Here is a 25,258-nt window from a genome sequence, read left to right on the forward strand (position 1 = left end):
CTGGTTTTGGATGCACTTTATGAGATTGAGGAAAACTCCGTTTCTAGTGTATCTAGTCAGGGCTGGGTACAAAGATCTAGCCTTTCCTGTTCATGCTTCATCATGAACGTTTAGTGTCTCTGAAATCAGCCTTCTGCTCACTGGGGAGGTCACTCCAAGCCCCCCTGTCTGGCTGTGGCTCCAGCAGGTGCCAGTCAGTGTGCTGATGAGGTTAGCACGGAAGGAGACCTCCTGCGAGCCAGGAAATTCCTGGTTCTTGCAGGAGCACAGTGCAGCAAGATGGTGTGTCCAGAGCAGAAGCATGTGGAGGGAGCAGGGGTGGCTCTGGTGGCATTGCTGTAGCTTCTGCCATGATGTCCTTCTGTCCCTGTGCAGCGGAGCACGCCTGCCTGTCTGACCCTTGTCACAACGGGGGAAGCTGCCTCGAGACATCCACGGGATTTGAATGTGTGTGTGCTCCTGGCTGGGCTGGACCAACTTGCACTGACAGTGAGTCCTTTTCAGTGTTTATTAAAAATGTGCCAGTTTGCTGGTTTTGATCAGTCTTTCTAATCCCTCATAAACTTACAGGGCAGACTACTTAACCTTTCCCAGCCTGAGCATTGGTTTCTGGCAGCCATTTATACCCCTGTGTACTCTCTTCCCCTCTGCTTTTACCAAGGTTTTTCTCAACTACCAGGGGAGGGAATAGCCAAAATCATCTTGAAAGAAGCAGAGTGCTGAATTTTTGTAGCATTCTGGCATGTTATTTAAAATGCTTTTTAGACGGACTTGCTGGATCAAAATAGGACTTCCACTTACAAAAAGGCCACAGCGGTAAAATTTTCCCCTATGCTTTGAACCCATTTGTCACACTGCTCTAATTTTTAAAGGAGGCTTTTGCTGAAATCAGAGATGACCTAGAAATTCCAAGTAGAAGTCCTGTTGCCTTTCTGCTCCTCAGGGAAAACCCTGGGTAGCAACAATCCATTATCAAACTTGTCAGTTACTGCCATTGCCAGTCTGGGAGCGGAGCTAAGTCTTTCCTTACTCTGCATTACAGATATTGATGATTGTTCTCCAAATCCCTGTGGTCATGGGGGAACTTGCCAAGATCTAGTTGATGGATTTAAGTGTATTTGCCCACCTCAGTGGACTGGCAAAACGTGCCAGCTAGGTAAGAACTGCTTTCTCTTCATCCAGTGTTGTTCCAGAGCCAGGAAAGATAAATGCAAAAGGGATCATGGTCCTGCATTAGTCATGGTCATGTTTCTGGAGCGTGTGGATGTATTGTGGCACATTGAAGACATTCAGTGTCTGTTTGCAGGACTGGGGTCTAGGACAGTGACTAAGAGTAGTGTGGCTTCCATCACCTTGCTTTTGCGAGCTGGCACTCGAAGGAAATAGTTAACCAGAGACATCTCTCGAACCAGAACTGCCCTGAAGTGGGGAAGGGTGCATGTTGTGCCTCCCAGTCCCGCCCCCACATGTGTTTCTCCCTTTACCCTGTGAGAAAGTTGCTGTATCTCTTCAACCATGTCAACTCCTCCAGACCCAGGAGTTCACAGCTGGGTTCCAAAATGTGGATGATCTCAGGGAGAATGAGCTGGCTGCATTCTTTACACAACACACTCATCCCAATGAACAGGCTGCAGCATTCCTCCCTCAGAACGCTCAGCCGAGATGTGTGTGTGGGGGCAAGTTGCTCCTAATGAGTGGCTGGGTAATTGTGAAATAATTAGCGTAGCCTGTACGTTCTAATTGCAGAGAAACTGAAAGAGCTTGAGAGGCTGATGTATGATTGACTTTTATTCTTTCAAGTCACGCTAATCCCTGTTGTCCACTGCAAGTTCCTCTTAGCTCTGTAGGAACTTCTGGGCGCGTGGGCTTCTCCCCTCCCCGCTGAATGTTCCTCTTGGTTTTCCAGATGCGAATGAATGTGAGGGCAAGCCCTGTGTCAATGCCAACTCCTGCAGGAACCTGATCGGCAGCTACTACTGTGACTGCATTACTGGCTGGTCTGGCCACAACTGTGATATAAGTAAGTGTCCATACCCTTGGGTTTGTTAAAGGCCAGTTCTATGGGCATGTGTGTGTGTGCCACTGAGTTCTAAGCTCAGATTTAAACACTGGGCAGAGCCCCAGCAGCTGATGTTTTTAGAAAGGGAGTAGTTAGTACGGAATGAAAATATACAATTTTATCAAAGTCATTAGCCTGCACCATAGCTATATTCTGATAAAGGGACTAAAACAATGATGTGAAGTTTTACTGCCTCTCCTAGAAGAATCGTGAAAGGTTTCCCACCCATTATAATAACCTTATCTCAAGGAAGGCATGCAGGAAACTTGACAAAAGGTTTATCTAGCTGCAGTTGTAGAGAGAACTGAACTCTCTATCTAGTGTAAATACATTTTTGCCTTCTAACCATGCTAATTTTGTTGCAGATATTAACGACTGTCGTGGACAATGTCAGAATGGAGGATCCTGTCGGGTAAGCCATTCTTGTTTTGCTTTGGTTTCCCCACGTCTTGCAGCAGTAAGTGAAACATTTGAGTCTAAGCACAAATAGTTTGGAAAATAGCAATTAGCTGGTATAAATTGTCATTTCTTTAAGTTGGGGGGAGGGCCTATGTCATGCCACAGCACGTCGAGATATGTCTGTAGAACAGTAAGGGCAAAAGAATATAACTTCAATAAATGACTCATTTTCACTGTCAGTGTCACCAGTGAATGGGCTGGTGGTTGTGCAAACTACTTACTGGAAATGCAGGCACTTGCCTTCAACCTGTGGATTGATGTGTCCTGCCTGGAAAATTAGGAGTGTAAGCTGGGACTGGGTCTCTGTGTGTGTGTTTTTTCCCCTCTAAATATTTTTGCCTTGTTTGGACACAGTAATACGATTTTTCTTTTTTAACTTTTTTAAACTCTTTTTTCTTAATAAGAATGTATTGAGGGAGGAAAACCCTTAACTCTAAACTTTTTTTTGTTCTTTCCCAGGACTTGGTTAATGGTTATCGGTGTATCTGTCCACCTGGCTATGCAGGAGATCACTGTGAGAAAGACATCAATGAATGTGCAAGTAACCCTTGCATGAATGGGGGTCATTGCCAGGATGAAATCAATGGATTCCAATGTCTGTGTCCTGCTGGTTTCTCAGGAAACCTCTGTCAGGTAAGAAGCCTGGGTGAAAGGCAGGCCCTCAGCCAGTGCCGTTTGTTCCGACGCTCCGGATCTGAGCATGGAATGCCTTGCATCCAGTGAAGCATAGTATAAAGTTGTACTCGATATCGCTGTCAGTCTGCCAAGAAAGTGCTTGATTAATATATATTGGGGGGGGAAAGAAACCAACAAACCCCTGACAGGCTGCAGAGGATTCTCTTTGTTAAGCAGACTGCAGGGTTTGCACGTCAGGCTTTGTGGAGCTCTAACTATTTACTCTGGCAATTTAATATCAAGAGTTGTCTGCTGAAATAGTGGCAAGTCCGACTAAACTCTGTGTGCTATGAATGATTCTTTGAGACAGCAGATAAAAAGGTCAGATTCCACAATGTCAGCATGGTGAGGGAAGGCCGTGATAAACCTCTTTCACTCAGCTTTCCCTCACTCCCTTTCCTCCCCCTTCCTATTTCCCTTCCCTCTCTGTGCACTACTTACAGCTGGACATAGATTATTGTGAGCCAAATCCATGCCAGAACGGTGCCCAGTGCTTCAATCTTGCCATGGACTATTTCTGTAACTGCCCTGAGGATTACGAAGGGAAGAACTGCTCCCACCTGAAGGATCACTGCCGCACCACTCCTTGCGAAGGTTTGTGTTGCCTTGCGGGTCAATGGGAATGTCTGGCAGTGGTTCCTGCCCCTCCCCTCGCTGGAGCCCTAATGCAGCTCCTGCAAGGGAGTCACTTGAGTAGCTCTGATGTAAAGAGGCTGAATTTTGCCCTCTGCCTTAGTTCTCTCTTTATGTGAAAAGATGAGTGATATTTGTAAGCATCAGCTATTGAAAGACAGTTTTATGTCAATGTGGACAGAAAGCACAGGTAGCAAACAGCCTGATGCATTTATTCCAGGCCATGGATGTGGTCCAGCAATCATCAGATAAGATGCTGTGGTTATTTTATGCACAGTTGGCAGAGTCCTGTTATTTTAAAGCAGCAAACATATTTCCAGTCATATGTTCATGGTTTCACTCGATGATCTTAAAGGTCTTTTCCAACCAAAATGATTCTATGGCACGAGTGTCTTCTAAACATCCATGGCTGGAAGTGAAAATGTTGTTCTTAAGGAATCAGGTCACATGGGCAATTCTCATGCTGGTCTCTGCTTTTCTGCAGTAATTGACAGTTGCACCGTGGCAGTGGCTTCCAACAGCACACCCGAGGGGGTTCGCTACATCTCTTCCAATGTCTGTGGTCCTCACGGGAAGTGCAAGAGCCAAGCGGGTGGGAAATTCACCTGTGAATGCAACAAAGGATTCACTGGCACCTACTGTCATGAGAGTAAGAGCAAAAAACAGAATGTATTTTACTGTCCCCCACTCTTACGGGAAAAAGGTTCCATCCTTCCCTCCCAAACCCCTTTAAGGTTTCTTCATTGAAACTCAGTGAACCTTGGAACTGCTGTAAGTTTTCATATCCCTCATGGGCGAGGCAGAGTGGAATTTGCTAGGCCTTGGGGGAAGTTCATAGTAATGAACCCTGTGGCCTTGAATCGTATGTTTTTAAAAACCTTATGTATACAAGGTCTGAGGGAGTTAATAGTAGGTTTTAACGTGGATCTTAAGGACTCCTGATATTTTTTCTGGTTTTAATAGTGACAGGTTCATCACCTTACACAGTTTTTTACCCTTTTTTCATCTTGCTTATAACCATTCCTCTCCAAAGGGTATTAGAAATGGAAGTAGCACCAAACAGTCTGTAATAAGATGATGACTCCTAGTAGCTGTACTTTTAGTTTGATTTTTTCCCCTCTTTTTTTAATCCTCTTTTCTCTTCCCAACTGTTGCAGATATCAATGACTGTGAGAGCAACCCCTGTAAAAATGGTGGCACTTGCATTGATGGCATCAACTCCTACAAATGTATTTGTAGCGATGGATGGGAAGGAACATATTGTGAAACGAGTAAGTTATTCATCCTTCAGCACACAGAAAGATCTCTTGGGAGAACACTGGCTGGCACTGTATTTAAGATTACAGTGACCAGTGTCAACAAACTCTGCTTCAAGGCCATGGAGGACCAGGTACTTCCACCGAGTCCCAAGCTTTTGTATTGGAACTAAAGCCAAATTACAAAATTGGACTGGAATTAGAACCTGGCTCTCTCACTGTTCAGTTTCCTGCTCTATCCTTTGGATAACTTCCAGGAAGAAACCCCTTGCATTAGTAGATGCCACTTTAGGAATGGCTGTCTGCATGTCACACTTGTATTTTGTCAGTCTCGGGAGCAGAAGAGCACTCTGCTCCCTTCCCCTGACTAACAGGGCAGTTTATGTAATAGGCCTTTTCACTGCTTGTTTCTGAAACAAGATTACAAACAAAATGAAAACAAACTGGAGGAATGTGGTGAAACAGTCTTCATCTCTGCGACAGTGCCTAAAGCTTTAAAATACTGACTTAAGCATTTAATCCACGATTGAAACACAGGCCAAAATTGGGGATGGGTTATGCTCCTTTCAAGCACTGTGTTTGTCAATTCTGTAAACACCACTGAGCCTGTTTTCTCTCCTTAACATATCCAGATATTAATGACTGCAGTAAAAACCCTTGCCACAATGGAGGAACTTGCCGAGACTTGGTCAACGACTTCTTCTGTGAATGTAAAAATGGGTGGAAAGGAAAAACTTGCCACTCCCGTAAGTTCAGCATTTCCAAAACATAACAGGCATGCTCTGATAGGCTGCTTGAACTTGTTGCCATAAGAGAGCACCAGTATTAAGGATAGTTTGGGTTTTCCACAGGTGACAGCCAGTGTGATGAGGCGACGTGCAACAACGGGGGGACGTGCTATGACGAGGGGGACACTTTCAAGTGCATGTGTCCTGCGGGATGGGAAGGAGCCACTTGTAATATAGGTAAATACCCTGCATAATCGCCAGGAAGCAGATGCAGCGCTGCAGCTCTGACCTCAGCTGTTCCTCTTGGCTCAGACTTGAGGGCTTTCTAACCACTGAGCGGCAAACGTTGTTTGTGTTACAGCGAGGAACAGCAGCTGCCTGCCAAACCCCTGTCACAACGGTGGTACCTGTGTAGTCAGCGGGGACTCTTTCACTTGTGTCTGCAAGGAGGGCTGGGAAGGACCCACATGTACCCAGAGTAAGTCAGCTCTGCTTGAACTCTTCCAGAGTGTTGCATGATGAGAACATGAGCTCATCCTGTCACCCTTGGAGTCAAGATTGAAACCAGAAGGGAAAGCTTGTTTGATGTAGGCTTTAGCATCACCTGAATCTTTGTTTTTAATGACTTTATGTGATAGAGCCTTGACCTGGGCATGAGAAAGTTGCAAATGAGCTAAGTGGAGACAGATGTTGTCTTGTTTTCTCCTGCATTCTTTTTCTACAAGCAGCTCTGTCTGCTTCCACTTTTTTCCCCCGTTAGATTCTTTACAAGGATCTCTTCCTGTGTACATGTGTTCCACAATGTAGTTAACAAATTTTGTGGTACAAGCCTGGAATCAATTTAGTAGAGAATTTCAGCATATTTTTGTAAAAGTTGAGCTAAGTGTATCTTGGGCATTCGGGGAAGTTTGATCATTCTTTACTGCCAGTAGAGCTGTATTAGCCAAAGTCTGCATGTTTAATGCTGTCTGTCTTTGCTTTGCAGACACAAACGACTGCAGTCCTCATCCTTGGTAAGTTTGCTATGTTTATCCTTGATTTTTTTTGTTGTTGTTTTAGAATTCTGGGTTCCTTTTATCGGTAGCAGTTTTTAATGTCTGTAATAATGCCTTTTCTCTGCAGTTACAACAGTGGCACTTGTGTGGATGGAGAGAACTGGTACCGCTGTGAATGTGCTCCAGGCTTCGCCGGGCCCGACTGCAGGATCAGTAAGTGTTCGATGGCTCTCTGCCTCAGTTCTTGTCTTGCTTGGATCTTGTTGGAAGACAATCATCTTAATTGAGTTAAGTGGTAGATCAGATGAGTGATAGATGTCTTGTGTCATCTCTATCCTTACCTGGATCCGTAGCAGATTTGGAGAGGGCAGGAATCACACTGCAAATGAAAGAAATTTAAAGTCATTCAGCTGGAGCTGAAACCTCTTGGTTCAGCTGAGTGGGCAAAGTACCCTTTGGGACTGTCTTCCATGTGTTTGTGTGGCCCAGGCTTCTGCTTGAGATGAAAGTGTGCCAGCCAAAAACCTTGTCAGTTAATAAGCCACCTCCAAGCCCTGAGGTGATGTATGCGCTTCCCTGTAATTTAGTAATAATTACAGGTAGGAGGACACTTTTTTTAATAACAGCCATGGCATAGAAGTCTCGCAGCAGCAATAGAGCTGGGAAGGGTTTAACATTGACATCAGCTGAAGAATCTAGTGGGGGACAAAACTGGAACACATCAGAGGAGAGGAAGTGTGTCTGTGTAGGAAGGAATGTGTCCTTGCCCTGGAAAGCTCAAGTAGCCACAGGGGTCAGGTTTTGATCTTTGTTAGTGCCACACAGCAGAAACGTCAAAGGACTTTTCTGAGGTTATACTGGTGCTGCAAGCAGGAATCTATGTCCCAGGAGACACTAGAAGATGAACATAAAGCTCCAGTAGGCAATTCTATCCTATGTTTGCCTTTTTCCTGACAAAACAAAAGGATACTATGGAGTAACTATTCTATTTCCTCTCCTTCCCATCATAGATATCAACGAATGCCAGTCCTCGCCCTGTGCCTTTGGAGCCACCTGTGTAGATGAAATTAACGGGTACCGTTGCATTTGCCCCCCGGGTCGCAGTGGTCCAGGATGCCAAGAAGGTATTCCAGATGCCAGAGCTGCTCCTAGCACTTGCAGCAAGAGCTGTATAATTGCATGTTGATGGGTTTGTGGTTGTATGGGATTGGTTTTGGGGTGTATTATCTGTTGTTTTTTAAAGCAAGTGTCTTTATTGAAGAAGCAAACTTAGTGGGAAGTTTAGACGAACTTAGAAAAGGGGTTTTTTCCTATTTTAAGCTTATAATTCTGTTCAATCTCTCTTCAGTTACAGGAAGGCCTTGCATTACCAGTGTTCGGGTAATGCCAGATGGGACTAAGTGGGATGACGACTGCAATACCTGTCAGTGTCTGAATGGAAAAGTCACCTGTTCTAAGGTACAGCTGTGCTGTGCTGGGGGTTACACCATTTTCTGTCCTCTAACCAGTGGGTTCTTACCAGTATTTATTCTCTCCTAGGTTTGGTGTGGCCCTCGGCCTTGTGTCCTGCATGGCAAAGGCCCCAGCGAGTGCCCCGCTGGCCACACCTGTGTCCCTGTGCGGGATGACCACTGCTTCACCCACCCGTGTGCTGCCGTGGGGGAATGCTGGCCCCCCAACCAGCAGCCTGTGAGGACCAAATGCAACTCGGATTCCTACTACCAGGACAACTGTGCCAACATCACCTTCACCTTTAACAAAGAGATGATGGCCCCAGTAAGTAGCAGCAGCTCACTGGGCTGTGGCACACATAGACTCACTTCCCAGAGCATAGAATGATGTTCCACGTAGGGAAAAGTGCAGTAAAAGCTGACACTGCCTTATTATCAAAGAAAACAAAAAGCAGAGGAGGATTAATACAGCCTTGCAGCCTAAATCCTTTTGTGACTAGAGAAGAACAAAAGCTAGGTTGGAGGAAATTCCACCTCCTTTTCCCTTGAGAACTCTTACTTCAGGGCAAGAAAAAAAAAAAATCCCGAACAAATCTTATATCTGTGTGTTCGTGTGCATATGTATTTTACAAAGCCAACATCTTTTTTGTATCCTCCAGGGCCTTACCACAGAACATGTTTGCAGTGAATTGAGGAATCTGAATATTCTGAAGAATGTTTCTGTTGAATATTCCATCTATATTACCTGTGAACCTTCCCACTTGGCAAATAATGAAATCCATGTTGCTATTGTAAGTATTCCTGGAATATTTTTAAATATGTCTTAGTAGTTAATTGCTTGGATATGTGTGCAACATGTGGATTTCATCAAAATCTTAATTCCTGGCTTGTCAGCACTTCTTGTGGTTTAGTTTCCATCCTGATTCCCTTTAAGAAAAGGAAAGGAATTCTGGTTACATGTGCATGCGTACCTGAAAGCTGCCATCTGGGGGCAGCTGTAATAGGGGGAGTAAAACATTCCTCTGTTACATTCTTGCTTTTTTGGAGGTTTTGGTCTTTTTAAGGATGAGGACAAAAATTCTGAGTTCTTAGTTTCTGCCCATAGCAGGCCTTTTTGCTTTGGTTCTGTTTTGTCATCTATTAAAAGTAGCAAGAGCCTTCGCTGCCGGTGAAGGTTTATAAATAGCAGGTTCCCCCGTGCATCTGATGTGGTGCTTGGTGTTAATTGCGTGCCTTCTCCTGCAGTCTGCAGAAGATACTGGGGAAGATGAAAAGCCGATTAAAGACATCACGGATAAGATCATCGACCTCGTCAGTAAGCGCGATGGGAACAACACCCTCATCGCTGCCGTTGCTGAAGTCAGGGTGCAGCGGCGGCCGACCAAGAACAAAACAGGTGAGCTGCTCCTTGGCCCCAGACTCCTGTACCTTGCCCTGACTGGAACACCCCTTCCAAGGGGCAGGGGCTTTCCTCTCTTCGGAGACTTGTAGCAAGTTTGGAATCTCTGCTTCTTGGCCCTGTTCATCAGGAACAATGGGGAGGCTTTGCACCAAGGTCTTTTTATTTCTAAAAACCCTAAAAAAACTTTCCAAAAGTTCTCTAAACCTGTGGCCTGACCTGGCAAAAGGGCTGCTACCCTTCCGTGCTCCTCATGGAGAAATAAGTGAAGAAACAAAGTGTAAAAACTGAGGTTTGTTTTCTCTGTAGACATCCTGAAGTGTCCCCTGTGGTTTGCAGCAGGACTAACTCTCTCCTCTCTCTTCCAGATTTCCTTGTGCCCTTGCTGAGCTCAGTCCTAACAGTAGCCTGGATCTGTTGCCTGGTCACTGTGTTTTACTGGTGCATCCAAAAGCGCCGAAAGCAGAGCAGCCACACCCACACAGCCTCTGACGACAACACCACCAACAACGTAAGGGAGCAGCTGAATCAGATCAAAAACCCCATTGAGAAACACGGAGCAAATACTGTCCCCATTAAAGACTATGAAAACAAAAACTCTAAAATCGCCAAAATAAGGACACACAACTCCGAGGTGGAGGAGGACGACATGGACAAGCACCAGCAGAAGGCCCGATTTGCCAAGCAGCCAGCCTACACTTTGGTAGACAGAGATGAAAAGCCCCCCAACAGCACCCCTACAAAACACCCAAACTGGACAAATAAACAGGACAACAGAGACTTGGAAAGTGCACAAAGCCTAAATCGGATGGAGTACATCGTATAGCAGACGGTGGGGTGCTGCCATGCAGGGCCTTTGAGTATCATTATAAAGGCACTCAAGAGCTTGTAGTTCTTAAACTGTTGTGTAATATTTGAGTCTAAGGCTATTATTTACTTAGAATCCCTGTGTTAATTTAAGTTTGGACAAGCTGGCTTACACTGGCAATGATAGTTGCTGTGGTTGGCTGGAATACCAAGTGCTGCATTTCACATCTATGCAAAACTAGTCAAAAGTGCCCTCCTGTAAATTCAGCTGCAGCTGATCCATCACGGAGACGTTCCATAAGGTATTACATAGCCTTATTACTCTTCCTTAGTGTTCATTTTTTTTCTGCCAGATGTTCCGATTTATACAGTTTCTTTAGAATAATACATTTTATTTATATTTATTGAATTTGAGTTTTTTGTATATTGGTTTTATGGTGACGTACAACTAGTTCTGTATTTGAAAGTGCCTTTGCAGCTCGGAACCACAGCAACTATCAAAAATAAGTTTATTATTTATTTTTTTATTGTATTTTTGTTGGGGGTGGGTGGGGGGAACTTGTCAGCAGTTGCTGGTAAATGAAGAATTTAAAGAGGAAAATGTGTCAAAAATAGAAGTTTGTATAGATATGTAAATAATTCTTTTTTTATTAATCACTGTGTATATTTGATTTATTAACTTAATAATCATAAGCCTTAAAATATCATTCCTTTTTATTTATATGTATGTGTTTAGAGTTGAAGGTTTTTGATAGCATTGTAAGCTCGTGGCTTCTCTATTTTGAATTTATTTTCTTGTTACATGTTGCCTATATGCCAAAACTAAGGTGTTCTAAAATAGTTTATTTTTAATAGGATGGGCTTTCATGCCTTGATGCTGGTTTTTGTACAATGTCAAACGTTTGAAACACCTTCCATAGTATCACTTTAAGACTATTTGTAAGTACTGACTGAGGCAGTTTAGAGAATTAGACTAGAAAATTTTTTTTGCTGCTTTAGACTTGAAAACCGAGTGAAAGGCAGATAATCTGCTAAGAAGCAGTTTAAGGGAACAAAACTGAGCTATTACTTTATGTAGATGAAATGTGAGTGGTTGCATGTAATTCAAAATATCAAATTAGCGTGTGAAGTTGGAAACACAGCAATCTTATTTTGTAAATTCTAATTATTTTCTTCTCACCATGAATATGTAATACTGAACCACTTGTAGATTTGACTTTTTTTGTAATCTACTGCATTTAGGGAGTATTCTAATAAGCTAGTTGTTGAATACTTGAACAGTAGAATGTCCAGTAAGATCACTGTGTAGGTTTGCCATAGATTACACTGCCCGCCTTAACAAGTGAGGAAATCAAAGTGCTATTACGATGTTTAAGATCAAAAGGCTTATAAACATAGTCATCTCGGTGGTTAACCATTGAGATCATGAAGATACCTTGTATTGTGATATTAGTGTTACATGAAAATGCATCTTTGATGTGTTGTTCCTGGCAATAAATCTTGAAAAGTAATATTTATTAAATTTTTTGTATGAAAACATAAAAGAGCGTGGAGATTATTGAGCTTGGAGGCGCTCCCGGCCAGTCAGTTGTGCAAAAGCAGGGGCAGGTGCTGCTGGAGGTTTCCAGGACCTGCCCCTGCCTTTGGTGGAGTCAGTTTTTTTGTTAGATGATTACATGTTCCCCTCTGGCTCCGAATGGCGTTGAGGAGGTTGGAAAGCAGCATGTCCCTTGTTCTCACTGCCTCTTGGCCAATGTCCCTCGGTGTTCTCCTGAGAGAGGATGGTGTGGCTGCACTTGTGCAATGAGTTTACCCTGCACGGGCCAATGAGCTGCCCCCAGATAGGAACCAAATATAAGTAGCTAGGCAAGATCCAAAGTGCTGACCTGGATGGGAAGGGATCCATAGATGATGCTGATTTCTAGTGGGCAAAAAAGCGCTTTGTAAAGCAGAAAATAAACTCTGAAAGTATTCAACACAATGGCTTCGAATGCTGAACTAATGCTGCCCCTCCCACCTGTGTGCAGGGGGTTGCTGGCTCAGGGGCTGCTCTGGTTTTACCATGTTCTGATGAAGCTGCAAAGTTGTTCTGGTAAAGGGCTACTGCAAAGCTGAAGGAACAATTAAATGTGTAACAAGTTCATTGAAAAATAGTTAAACCAGCCTGCTGCAAGGTTAGGCCTTCCCATCTGTATTTGTTTGTAGTAAATAAACAGATATTTTATATACAGATTGCTGCGATATGAATAATGTTGGGGTTTTAGGAATTCTCCTTTTGGTTTTTTCCTCTTAAGGAATTTTCCCCCATACGTGGTGCTAGGAGACAATAACTGCATACTTAAGAGAGACAAAAGATCTGGCCACAGCTTGGGGATGGGTCCAGATGGCTACTCTCTTTTACCTGGGGTTCCTCGTGGACGGCAGAGATGCCACGAGATTTGGACTGGGGAAAAGGAGTTGGGTGGAGGCCCTAGCTCCACTTGTTCTCTCAGCATTCGGAGGGGAGAGAAGCTGTGGTCACTGTGGGGAGAATTCATCACCACTGCAGGGTTCTGCCTTCTGCTGCCTTTCTTCTACCATGAATGGAGCTTGCTCCCTGGAGTGGCCATTTCATTGGGACCTTATTTAACACTACCTCACTAAAAGAGGGACTTTTCACTGTCTGTTCGGGTGCCTCAGGGGAAAAACCCCAGGATCCCGAGCCTGCTTTTCCCTAACCTGCTGGGATCTGGGCCACAGCTGCCCCACCCCCACCATTCCTTTGCCACTGCTCTCTTTGCTACACTGTAGCTCCTCACTCCCGGCCTGCCAAGACATCCCCAGATTCCCGCTACAGCTGTGGAGTTTGATACATCCCTTCTACCACCCAGGATTTTCTGCTCATTCCTGCCCTTCCAGTTTGCTGCTCCCAAGGGTCCTGCTGGGGCACCGGGATCAGCTGCCCCTGGGGGTTTGTGAAGCCTTTCTTCCATCCCTTCCCAGCTCCATCTAGTCTGCCATCACTGTGTGCTCCCCGAGCTCGCGCCACAGCGCCCCCTGCAGGCGCGGGGAACCATCGCAGCCGCCCTGCCTGGCCGGGAGCCCCCAGCGCCCCTGCCGGCTGTGAGCGGAACTGCACCCAAGGGGAAACCGCCTGCAGCCGAGAGAGGCTGGGGCTGGGCTGCTGCTCTGTTTGCTGCTGCTGCTGCTGCTGCTGCTGCTGCTGCCAGAGTTGGTGGTGTTTGTTTGCCTTGTTTTATATATATATGTATTAGTAAAGAACTGTTATTGCTATTCCTCATATCTTTGCCTGAAAGCCCCTTAATTTCAAAATTATAATAATTTGGAAGGAAGGGGGTTACATTTTCCATTCCAAGGGAGGCTCCTGCTTTCCTTAGCAGACACCTGTCTTTCAAACCAAGACAATACACTGAATGCCAACAAAACCTGGGAGTGAGAAATACTTTCTTCTGTACTTTTTTTACAGCTGTCAAAAAAATTGATGAAATCTTGTTAGTGTTAATTTTTTCATTTTAAACTCGCTTTAGAAGGTTTCCATCGTGGCTACTCTACTTTGGCTGGCTGCTGCTTTTACTCTTCACACTCACGCCACACAGGGCAAGTACCGGAGCCTGTTTAGTTTACTGCCTCCTGAAGGGGAAGTCAACAAGATTAGCTTCAGCTGACCACTTCAATAATTCCTCATCAAACAAATCCCATGAGTATTTATTTCCCTTTGTTCCCTGACTTCTAAATCTGCAATAAAGCAAACACGTCCTGTCCAAAAAAGCCACTTAAAGATAATAGAATCTTCCACCTGCCTCCAAAGGGCAAAGCCAGGCTATTCCCTGACTGCTTTCCCATGTTGAATTAACCATCTTCCTGCTGTCTACTGTTAACATGGGTCTCAAATTCAGTGATACAGAAACCAACTACCTCTTCCAAAGAGCTCAAACATACTTGAACTTTTAGGAATTTTTAAGAGTCTGCCTTCTCTTAAGCAAAAAGTAATTAAATGAAAATAGGGCATTTGCTGTTTCTGGGAACATGTATTTGTCAGGCTTCTCCAAAACCTACTGAGGCCATTTCTATTTACAGACTTAATCATTTAACAATGTAAATTTAGTGACAAAGCTGTTTAGGTATCTGAAGACTCAGTGAAAGCAAAACCTGGGTTCCTCAAGCTTCAAAATGTGTCAAAGCCCTGAGCCCAGAGTTCATTTATTTATTTCCAGCCTTTCCTGTGCTCCATACAGAGGTTTTGTTACTGCAGAGCTGCTCCACACACCCCTGCTTTTCCCCATTTCCCCATGGATTTTCCTCCTTTTGTTGCTACCTCATGGTGTTAGAAAATTAGAATAATGCAATTTGTACAGGGGGCAGTCAGAAAATTCTGCGCAATTTTCATAATGGTATTTTTAATTAATCCTCCTATCTCAATGGTACACTGTAACACAAGAACAGTCCCCCAAAGCCCAGATCCACCACCAGGATGGGGGCTGGTCTATGAAGTGGTTTTCATTGCCATGAAAATAAATAGAAACGTGAAGTTTAGTGCTTCCCCCTTAAGATACCAAGGCACATTTATTTTTGTGGAAATCATACTTTGCCAGTTCACACTTTACTACTCAGGGCAGATACATTCTGTTTAGTCAGGAGAAATTTCCTGCTGCTACTATGTGTCTGTTCTTTGGATCCTTCTTCATCTAAGAAATAAAAAATGTGTGCTTCCTGAGCTGCCAGGAAGCACAGGAGCTTTAAAGATAAAATAAAACAAAACAAAACAAAACAAAATAAAATAAAATAAAATAGCTCCCCTTAGCACTCTGAGCTTTGCTCTACCTACAGGTAATTGAACCTGCCAAATCTGGGTTTGGTTCAGCCTGAGCTGAACACGGCCACATCAAAGCTCTGCACCTCCGCATGGAAAAGGCCCATCTTACGTAGAGGTACCTGGGAAAGGTGCTGATGGTGCAGGTTACATCAACCTTCGCACCATCATATTCATGTCACCGGGAATGCCAGCCTTGGGAATGGCTCCCTCGCCATTGCTGACAGGAGCCAAGGGCAGCTGGTGAGCACTGAGACCTGAAGCCCCTCAGGCCAGGAACGTGAACCGGGTTGGGGCCCAAACGTGCGACTGCATCTCCAGTCATGTCCTGGTGAAACCATTTTCCCCTGCACAGACACACCTCCTGTTCTCACACCAGCTGACACCTGCACAGCACGAGTTAATGTTATTAATCAGCTCCCTGCCAAGCTAAAATGTACAAGGTTATGCTCCCTGCTGCTCCTTGAAGACTGCCTGTTTCTTCTCCTTATCTTCCAGCCCTCGAGCTGGAATCCAGCCCTGCCTCCCAGCTATCCCAGGTTCAGGGTGCTGGCCTGCCATCTGTGGAGTCACAAGGCAGAGCCTTCATGGTTTTTAGGAGTTCCTGCAAAGACGAGAAGTTCTGACAAGGGAAGTACCAAATTCAGCCTTTTCCTCCCCAGAAGATGGAAGTGATTGCGTAACCTCCCCCTCCCCTTCAAACGGAAGTAAGAATATTTGAGTATATTTAAGAAGTTTTTGGCTTCCTCTTTTTTCAGCATTGACAGCAGTGGCCATCGTGGTAACTGTTTGCCAGTGCCACTGAGTTTGCTTGCAAAGGTCAGTGATTGCTCCCAGAGAGGGAAAACGCAGTAAAATAGCTGTGCAAGGATTAACTCCAGTTTCTGGGGCAGAGGAGGAGGAGAGGGGTGCAGGCTCTGTATGGTTCAGCAGTTGCCTCCCTGGCACTGGGGCAGCAGCAGAGCCATGCGGGATCAGACGGCGTCAGACCGGAGTCCCAGCCCAGATCTGCCAGCGAGCGCCTTCTGTGATGTGCAAATTGTTTCAACCAGTTTCTCTACAGGGTGGAGAAATAAATCTCTATTCCTTTCATTCTAGCACTATGAGATCATATTAATATTAAAAAGGGGCATGCCCAGCTCTAGAATTAGAGCTTGAGACACTTTTCTTTAAAGATCTGATGCATAAATAAAAAAGATAATTACTATGCCAGCAAGCAAGGCAGTTATGGAGCTAGAGTACCAATTCCTACTACTGTACTAAAGGATTTAACTTGGACAGAATGGGAGCAAATCACTTAAAATCTCATTCACAAAAGGTGCACTGTCAGCTCTCACAGGAACAGAGTCCCAGCTCTGGACTAATTTAAGTGGATAGTAAAGAAGGTAGGACAGTTGTGGCTAATTTCCTGGACAATTTCCAGGTTACATCTGAAATGCCTTGCGACACTCCATCATTTCCACAACTTTTAGGATTTCTCAGCATAAGACAACACCAAATAAACAAAAAGTCCCCACCTGAAAATGTCACCTTATTGCCACTGTGGAAAGGACAAGGTCACACACTACCAGGTTCAATTTTAATTATCTGGGGAAAACATATGGACAGAAGGAGTTGTGTGAGTTGATGAAAGAATTTGCTGTTCCTTAACCAGCTTGCTTTACCTTGGACGCACTGCTTCCCTCAGTGCTGCCCCAGCTGTCAGAATAAGCACTTCCAGCTCCCTGAGGTTCAGCTGCTGAGCGCTTTGATATCCCTCTGATGAAAGGCTCTGTGCGCGGCCGTTCCCCTCAGCCCACATCTTCTCCTTCACTTGGGTTACTGGAAGTGAGTTAATGTTTATTAAAGGAGAAAAAGCACAACGCAAAGAAGTGAGGAGTGCCTTTTATTAAAGCTAATTTCTGAGGCCAACCTGCACTTCCCACTGCTGGCAAAGAGGCTCAGTGCTATTGCCTCTGTTCGCTGCAGCTGTTTAAATAGAGAACAAAACCTTTCCCTGGGTACTGATAAAGCCAAGGAGATAACTATTCATAGTATGCAATCTGGGAGAGCCTATATTTCACATCTTTCTTATTCCAATTGCAAACACAAAAATATTTCCTTCATTTTTTTTCTTTAGAAAGAAACCATTTTCCAGTCAAAGCCAATGAGATGATGATACAAAATGCCAATTAAAACAGCCAATGCAATCCACATGCTGAGCAGTGAGAGGGAAGGAAGTTCACACTGACCAAATAAATGTCTTTGGAAGCTACTTAACACCTTACTTGGGCAAAACTTTCTGTAGGAAAGGAAGTTTGGGTGCCTACCTGGCAGGTAACACCAGAACCAGCACAAAGCTTAGTACCCACAAGATCTTGGGTATGATACTTAAAACTTTCCTACTGACAAACGCTGGGCAAGGGAGAATTCACATGAGCTGCTTCCTCTTTATAAATGATTATGTAAAAGGCTGGCCTAGCTTTTGATATATGTTTAACCATAAAAGTCCACTAACAAATATTTTTAACTGCTTTGATGTAAAGAATAATGGCAATGATCATCTGCATGCAGCAGAAAGTGTTTCACTAGGAAAGGACTGTTCATTATCAGCAAGCAGCACAGACCAAATGAACCAGATGATTCATTAAAAATAATAACCCATCAAAGCTGGCTGGTTTAGGATAAAAAAACGAACCAAAGGCATTGTTTCTGTGCTTCAGTGGCTGTTTCAGAAGAGAACAGAGGCTTAAATATTCATTACTTTTACAGAAAGGTATGCTAATGCTGTGCAGAAGCAATTTGGTAATAGAAAGCCAAGACTTGCAAACTGCTAATTTTACTCCAGCTCAGTTTCCAGTTCCTTTTTTCCCCCTAAACCTGACTTAGGAAATCAGGTTTGTGGTTCAAGAGCATGTCAGACCACACCTCTGCCAGCCCTCTGGGTGCAGGTGGATGGGTGATAAAGAAAAATGCTAAGTGTGAGGTGACCCTGGGCTAGAAGTAGAGAGAGGAGAGAGACACGGACACAGCCTGGGTGTCCCAGCAACCCCAAAGCACCACCAGGTTTGCAAAAGGGAAGCTGGTATAGAAGTCCTGCCGCACAGACAAAAGAAAGCCATTTTGAGCTGCAACACCATCTAAAATCCAGAAATGACCATGAATTCAAAGCTTTTTCCCTGAATAGTTGCATTTCTGAGAGGATCCAGGACACAACTTTTCATAGTAACGAAGCTCAAAAATACACAGCTCCAAAGAGCCTAGAACTTATCAAGGACAGAAGGAATGATGCCACTGTGAACTTGTGAGAAAGTCCACCGGCCTTTGTTCTGACTCTCCAGGCTCTAACACCCTCAATCACCCTACATCTCTCACTGTTGCAGGATCACTGCTTTGAAAGTGAGATGTTCCCAGGCATCAGAGAGGAGATGAAAACAGCATTTTAAGTAACCTAACACAACATCCTAAAGGAAAAATCAAGTGTTCTTAGCTACACAAACAATGGTTTAATCTACCCAAGCCCCCTATAAATGTATGACATTAATTTGAAAGGGTGCAGGCAGGTATGTTATTCAGTTAAGATTAAAACTAAAATGTAATTATAAGGTTAAAATATACATATATATGTATATAGAATAACAGTATGGGATGATAAAAACGGTATGTGGTTGCCTTCTGGTTTCTGACACTTGACTTATCTATGTTAAGACTTTAATATAAATTATCAAATTATTCCAACTACTCTCATTTTTCTGATAAATACTCAATTAAATATCCCTGTATCTCTTTCAAGTCCATCAAAAAGGGGTTTTTCACTCCCTTCCTGGCCCAGTATCTCCAGCACATAAAAAAGACAACAGTGAACATACCTCAGGCTCTTCTTCCTCCAAACCAGGTTCTTTGCAGCCTTGGTTTTGCTGGTACTGGGAAAGACCTTTTAACAGAACCTGGAGCTGGGTAAGGATTAGCAACCTGACTGCAAAGCACTGAGAAACATCACCCAAATAGCAGAAAGAAAAAAGAGAACATGTCTTCCAGACACATGCAGAATCTTTTTCATTTGCAGCAAGAGCAGAAATTATTTCCAGCAGGAGGAAGCTGTACAATCAGCAGTGTCTTGGTGTCAGCTGCAGAGCTGCAAACTCTCATCAGGACCTGGGTTACACCACCAACTCTAATGCTCCTGGATGTGAATCATCTCCTTAACCTCAATGAGGATATCCACAGTCATAGGTAAATGTCACTGAGATTTTTCTAAATTACTTCACATAAAATCATAGACCACAGAATATGCTGAGTTGGAAGGGACTCACAAGGATCATCAAAGTCCAGCTCCTGGCCCTGCACAGGACACCCCAACAATCCCACCCTGCACGTGGGAACATTGTTCAAATGCTTCTTGAGCTCTGCCAGGCTTGGGTGTACTGACCACTTCCCTGAGGAGCCTGTTCCAGTGCCCAAGCACCCTCTGGGTGAAAAACCTATTCCTGATACCCAACCTAAACCCTCCCTGCCACAACTTCAGGCCATTCCCACAGTCCTGTCACTGGCCCCCAGGGAGAAGAGATCGGTGCCTGCCCCTCCTGTTCCACTCACAAGGAAGTTGTAGCTGCAGTGAGGTCTCCCCTCAGTCTCCTCTTTTCCAGGCTGGATAGACCCAGTGCCCTCAGCCGCTCCTCGTACAGCTTCCCCTCAAAGCCCTTCACCATCCTCATGGACTCCCCTCTGGATGTTCTCTAACACCTTTATATCTTTTTTATATTGCAGTGCCCAAAACTGTCCCCAGCACCTGAGGAGGGGCTGCCCCAGGTCAGAGCAGAGCAGAACAATCCCCTCCTGTGCCTGGCTGGCAATGCTGTGCCTGGTGCATCTCAAGGACATGGCTGGCCCTCCTGGCTGCCAGGGCACTGCTCACTCAGTGTCTGTGGTCACACTGATCTTAAGAACGATGAAAGAAAATGGCTTATAAATTTATTTTACACATCTAAAAAAGATAAGCATTAAATAAAAAAGGTATGTTTCTTTAGCTCATTATCATTTAAATTTAAAAAGCAGTATGAACAAGCACTATGAAATTAAAAATTATCTTAAAATAAGAATTAACTTGGGTATCACTAACACATGAACACCAGTGTGTTGCCCTTGCACACAAGCAAGGCCTGATTTTGAAACATGTATGCATGAAGATGTGTACACGTTTCTATATGAACTTCACCCAAGAGCAATGTCTGCACATCCAGGTGGAAATATATAAATCTAAATATATAAAAACAATCTTCATTTTTCCCCAAAATGAAATGCATGATGACTTGTATCCACAACATGGGCTAGAAAGAAATGTTCATATCAAAACTACACAAGCAGAAACTATAGTTATTTTGAAACTTCTCTGAAAAAGTGGGCCTCAAATCATCAGCTATTAATCCCGGTTCAAGATTTATTTTAAATAACCTCAATTTGCTTTATTGTTGTAAAGATCAAGTAAGTAACCACAAACTTTCTAATATAGAGAAAGGATTAATTTTTACTAAAATAAACTACATGTTCAGAAACAAGCAAGATACCAAATAACTGCAGCTGCTAACGGATTACACAAGGGGTTTTACCTTTTGCTGTCACCAGCTGATAGGACTTTTTAATAGCAGTGAATATGCATAAATCTAAAATTTTGCTTAGTAAATATTATTTTATAAGAGGTATTTCTTTCTATAAATATGACGCTGATTTGTGCAATAATAATGTCTAATTCCTAAAGACTTAAAAGGATTATCATTACTAAAGTTCCAAATGACTAAGATCCTTAGTTAACAAAATTTTCTTAACGTTCTCTAATTTTGATTTTGTATTTATATTATTTTCCATCATTTTGAATCGCTACCTACTATTTGCTTATGCAGAAACTTGGCTGACCACCCGTGCCATCAAGGTAATATTTCAGATTGTGACTTTTTAAGCCTTCGCAGTTTTAACTTCCTGAGACCATTTTCCACTTCTTTTTTTCTTTTTTGGGAAAGCTCCTCTGAAGACACAGGGTGCAGTTCTAGACACGATGTTGGCACTGCAGGCAACTCTTCAGTGGCTGTGCTTGGCTCATTTTGGCTTGCCTGCACTCCACTGCTGATCGCCGACAGAGACCAGGAGGGGTTTTTTCTCAATGATTTCTTGTCAGCCACAGTCTTTGTCATGTCTTGCTTTGAAAACAGCCTGGAATTAAGGGGTGTCTTCTCCTCCAGGAACGGACCCAAACAATTATCATCACATTTACTAATTTCTGTATTGATAGAAGTTAAAGGAGTCCCTTCGGAGGACACTTTTGTGAAATACTCCAACTCTTCCTCTGAACCACAGGTCTTTAGCTGAGCCTGTGTTTTGGTCACTCTCTGACTTTGTTTTGGAGCCGGCAGCGCTGACTCAGAGCTGCAAGGAGGGTTCTCGAGTAGAAGACTCGTCTCCAACCACTCCAGAGAGTGAGGTTTTTGCTGGCTGCGAACATCATCTGGCTGTCTCTGATTAACACAATTTCTCTGCTCTAACGCAGGAAGCTCCAAGGTGCTCTCAGCTGTGTTTGTGCAGTCTTTCAGCAGGCCTGGACTCCTACGTTTGACATCAGACCAAGCACTGAGGGAAGTCTGACAGTCGTTCTTTCTGTTCTCTGTCTGCGAGTCCCCCAAGCCAAGATACACTTTCTTGGAGTCCTTGCTGATTTGAGGTTTGCTTGCACTACTTCTCCTTGGTTTTGTCCTCTTCACACTGCAATAAAAAGGAATTTTGTTTTTTAAAGAAAAAAGAACCTTTACTGCCTCCACCTACCGTTTTTCCAACTCTGAAACACCACTTGGGCCACTCTCTTTCTGAACATGGAAAAAATCCCTGCATATCATCTTGACAAGCAGCAATGTTTGTCTAGTGTGGATAGTATCAAGCGTTATCCATCTGATTTTCCACTGCACTAGGGGAGAACCCTATTTATTAATGACTAAGCCATGAAGGAGTGAGTTCACACTCTTTTCCAAGAGGCAGAACTGGATTCATTACAGATGTTAAAGGTCAACAGAGCAGAAGTATATTGAATTCCTTTCTGAACCGGCTAGATAAAATAGCATTTCCTAAGTGCCTAAATGATTGCAAACCATTCCCATATATCCACATGCATAATGCATATCTACAGGACAGAGGGGGCAGGTGGGGAGAGGCAGCAAGTGCACCTCTGTGTGAGAGTTCCTAATCTCTATTTTAGAATGTTCCTCTGGAATTTTTCCCAGGACATTTCAAAGCATTACTTTAAAGTTAACCACCACTCATCTAGTATCAAGCCCATTCATCTGGCAAGGACTTAGGTAATGCAAGTAGATGATATTCTAAAAGGAATTATACAGGAAAATGGGATCACAAGGGAGCTGATGGAGTGTGAGTACATAAACACTCCTCAGCAGTGTGGTACCTATGGATCTGGATTTCACACAGCCCATAAGATGAACATTATGCCCAAGTACTGAAGCTGCATTTTAAGTCCAAACATGTTACTAGAGATGGCCCCAAGCCGAAACCACTTTCTGCTGCCCAGCTGCTGCCGAGTAACTCCCAGGTCAGTGTATCTAACTCTTCTCAAAGAGGGCTCACCCAAAACAGGTAGAGCTGGCACAGCTCCAAAGCTAATCTAACTTCTAAAGACAACACAGATGAGACAACATGGGTAAAAAGAAAAGTTGCCAGGGCTCACAACAAATCCCTGATTTCACAGGTGATTTGGAGCTGCTGGGAGCTCACGCAAGACCGGATGGTGTCCTGGTACCACAAGGAGCAGTAACATGTTCAGCTGATCAGCTCACCCTCCCCATCCATTCCATCACAATTCTTTAATTGTGATCAATGATCCAGATGCTCAAAATTAACAAAAAAAAGTATTTGTGAAGTGTTTTTCACCCAATTCAAGCATCACATATTTATTTTGGCTGAGAGCTTAATTCAAGGAAAAACAGCCTGTTTTGACTCTGCCTAGTGCTATGTGTGATATCTGTGTGGGTTGTAATAGCTTTCTCTATGCTGTAAAAAACAACAACAATCATTTTATGTGCTTATCCACACCACAGCAGTAATCTTTCAGTAATTCAAAACAATCTTTTGTAAAGTAGTTTATATTATTTAAGATTTTATTACATAAGCTAGATTCTACCAAACCAAATTTTACCACTTATAAATTCAAAAGCTTAGAAAGAACAGTGGCATACATTTTTTTCAGGATGTCTTGCTTTATTTGTTCACTCAGTCTAATCTCAAGCTTCTTGTTCTCAGCAGATTCAGTAAAATACTCAGACGTCCCACTGGAAAGTTCTTCTTTCTGCTCCAGAAAAAAATACAGGTTTAAAACATGACACATCAAGCTACGATTATTCAACAGAAAGCTTCATTTCTAATACTAAGATTTACAGCTGTTCTTTATTATTTTGATCTGAGCAGTCTAAGAGAAACAATTATTTTTAATCTTTTAATATTTGGGAGTCTAGTCAGTTCCCTCCCCTTGACTCCCAACCAACATATTTTGTATGCTAAAATACACCGCAAACAAACAAGACTGCAATGTAAAGGATGTAGCTTTCCAAACCATCTGAGGAAACTGTTGGCAAATATTTGACATCTTTGTGGCTCAAACTGTGACAAATGCCAGGAATCTCTCTTGCAGACAGGAGCATGCTTGTCAGTTTTTTTTCTAAAGAGACTGACTGGCGCAGTGGTCTATACACTTATTCTCAGAGGAATTCCCATAATTTTCCATACTTACAAAAAAACATACACAGCATTATTTGCTCATTGAACAAGGCAAGGGTTAAAACTTTTAATTCTAACATTTAAACGCTTGCAGCTTGTAGTGGTTGGCTACTACAGGACAACAAGGGAATTCTTTCTGGTCTCAGCTAACAGCAGCACCATCCTTTTATATAATACGAGGTTGGGGCGAGCGGGAGGGAAGGAAAATGCTCTTTTTCATCAAGCTGTGAGCACTTCCTTTCACAAGGAAACAATCTCAATCAGAGAAGGGCCATTTGCTGATTTCACTATTAACTACTACACACTCCAAAAAAGTATTATCTCCGAGGCTATGGAGGAGAGGAAAAAGAAGTGGTGAAGAAGAGAAGAGGCTTTGTGCATCTCTTTGTCTTTGACAGCACTTTTCTCCCTCAGCCTCCACGATGCAGCCTCTGACAGGGGCTCCCCAAACACAGAGAGTGCTGCTTTAGCCCATTCCTTGGTGAAGCAAGGGCACTGGAACCAGGTGATATGGAAGAACTGAGGGACACAGAGAAAGCCAGCAGAGGCACAAGGCCAAAGCCTGTATATGACCCCTGCCTGGAACACCCCTCGGGAACCTGTCACTTAGGGGAGATTAAGCCCTGTCCATTTTTATTTCTGTTTTAAAGGAGAGGGTGGGGGGACCTCCATGCTCTTTCCAGAAGAAATAGCCAGTGAAAACAGCTTCCTGTTTTGCAAGCAGAAGGAGCATAGTCAGGCAAAGAAGCAAAGCCATTTTGGCACTTAAAAAACTACAGCTGTTCTGAGCCTTCCTTTCAGAAACAAGTTACACAAGTGTGCGCACTGAGCGATGCATGAAGCTCTGTCCACTCATGGTGCAACGAGTGTGCTTACAGCAGGCAGAAAACACATGGAGCATACATGCAATGTGATCCCAACCTCAGAAATCAAGCTTAACTAGTTTAATCTCAGGGATTAATTGCTGCTTCTGTTCTTGTTGGAGGTAGATTCCCCTAATTTGACTAAATATATTATCATACTTTGTAAGCTATTAAAGACAGGAATACTGTTAAGATACTTGAGCATTCTGCTAATTTTAAGAGAAGGCAGAGACTGTAAAGTCTGTAGAAACTGTTTTGATTTCCAGTAACAGTCACACAATTTGGAGGCTGAAGGATCTTGCACAATCATCCTGCATCAAAGCAGCTGGAAAGCACTCATACTTGGCCAGAGAGCCCATCTGAGTTCCTGCTGGGTGG

General features: G+C 43.6%; 2 protein-coding genes and 1 long non-coding RNA gene across 7 annotated transcripts in view; 1 reads left to right on the top strand and 2 right to left on the bottom strand.

The window, feature by feature from the left end:
* JAG1 (jagged canonical Notch ligand 1) overlaps positions 1-12,443 on the top strand; it is a 35,635-nt gene extending 23,192 nt beyond the window's left edge. Inside the window, exons 8-26 of the mRNA XM_032103671.1 lie at positions 376-489; positions 1,043-1,156; positions 1,907-2,020; positions 2,425-2,471; positions 2,978-3,151; positions 3,637-3,787; positions 4,311-4,475; positions 4,984-5,097; positions 5,715-5,828; positions 5,934-6,047; positions 6,172-6,288; positions 6,796-6,823; positions 6,933-7,018; positions 7,816-7,929; positions 8,154-8,263; positions 8,345-8,581; positions 8,916-9,047; positions 9,502-9,652; positions 10,024-12,443. Of these exons, the coding sequence (XP_031959562.1) occupies positions 376-489; positions 1,043-1,156; positions 1,907-2,020; positions 2,425-2,471; positions 2,978-3,151; positions 3,637-3,787; positions 4,311-4,475; positions 4,984-5,097; positions 5,715-5,828; positions 5,934-6,047; positions 6,172-6,288; positions 6,796-6,823; positions 6,933-7,018; positions 7,816-7,929; positions 8,154-8,263; positions 8,345-8,581; positions 8,916-9,047; positions 9,502-9,652; positions 10,024-10,481 (2,654 nt within the window). The 3' untranslated portion in view covers positions 10,482-12,443. The remainder of the gene's footprint in view (positions 1-375; positions 490-1,042; positions 1,157-1,906; positions 2,021-2,424; positions 2,472-2,977; positions 3,152-3,636; positions 3,788-4,310; positions 4,476-4,983; positions 5,098-5,714; positions 5,829-5,933; positions 6,048-6,171; positions 6,289-6,795; positions 6,824-6,932; positions 7,019-7,815; positions 7,930-8,153; positions 8,264-8,344; positions 8,582-8,915; positions 9,048-9,501; positions 9,653-10,023) is intronic.
* LOC116441600 lies at positions 6,933-19,549 on the bottom strand. The gene is made up of 2 exons (XR_004239169.1): positions 19,121-19,549; positions 6,933-7,184 (listed from the first exon to the last, which is right to left on the bottom strand). It is a non-coding gene; the product is annotated as an uncharacterized LOC116441600 (long non-coding RNA).
* A 656-nt stretch (positions 19,550-20,205) lies between these two features.
* SLX4IP (SLX4 interacting protein) overlaps positions 20,206-25,258 on the bottom strand; it is a 72,589-nt gene continuing 67,536 nt past the window's right edge. For all 5 annotated transcript variants that reach the window (XM_032103687.1, XM_032103689.1, XM_032103688.1 and 2 more), the window contains 2 exons: positions 23,480-23,589; positions 20,206-22,001 (listed from right to left, as the gene is read on the bottom strand). In XM_032103687.1, the coding sequence (XP_031959578.1) occupies positions 21,173-22,001; positions 23,480-23,589 (939 nt within the window). In that variant the 3' untranslated portion in view covers positions 20,206-21,172. The remainder of the gene's footprint in view (positions 22,002-23,479; positions 23,590-25,258) is intronic.

This window comes from Corvus moneduloides, chromosome 3, assembly GCF_009650955.1.
Source record: "Corvus moneduloides isolate bCorMon1 chromosome 3, bCorMon1.pri, whole genome shotgun sequence".
NCBI classification, from domain to species: Eukaryota; Metazoa; Chordata; class Aves; order Passeriformes; family Corvidae; genus Corvus; species Corvus moneduloides.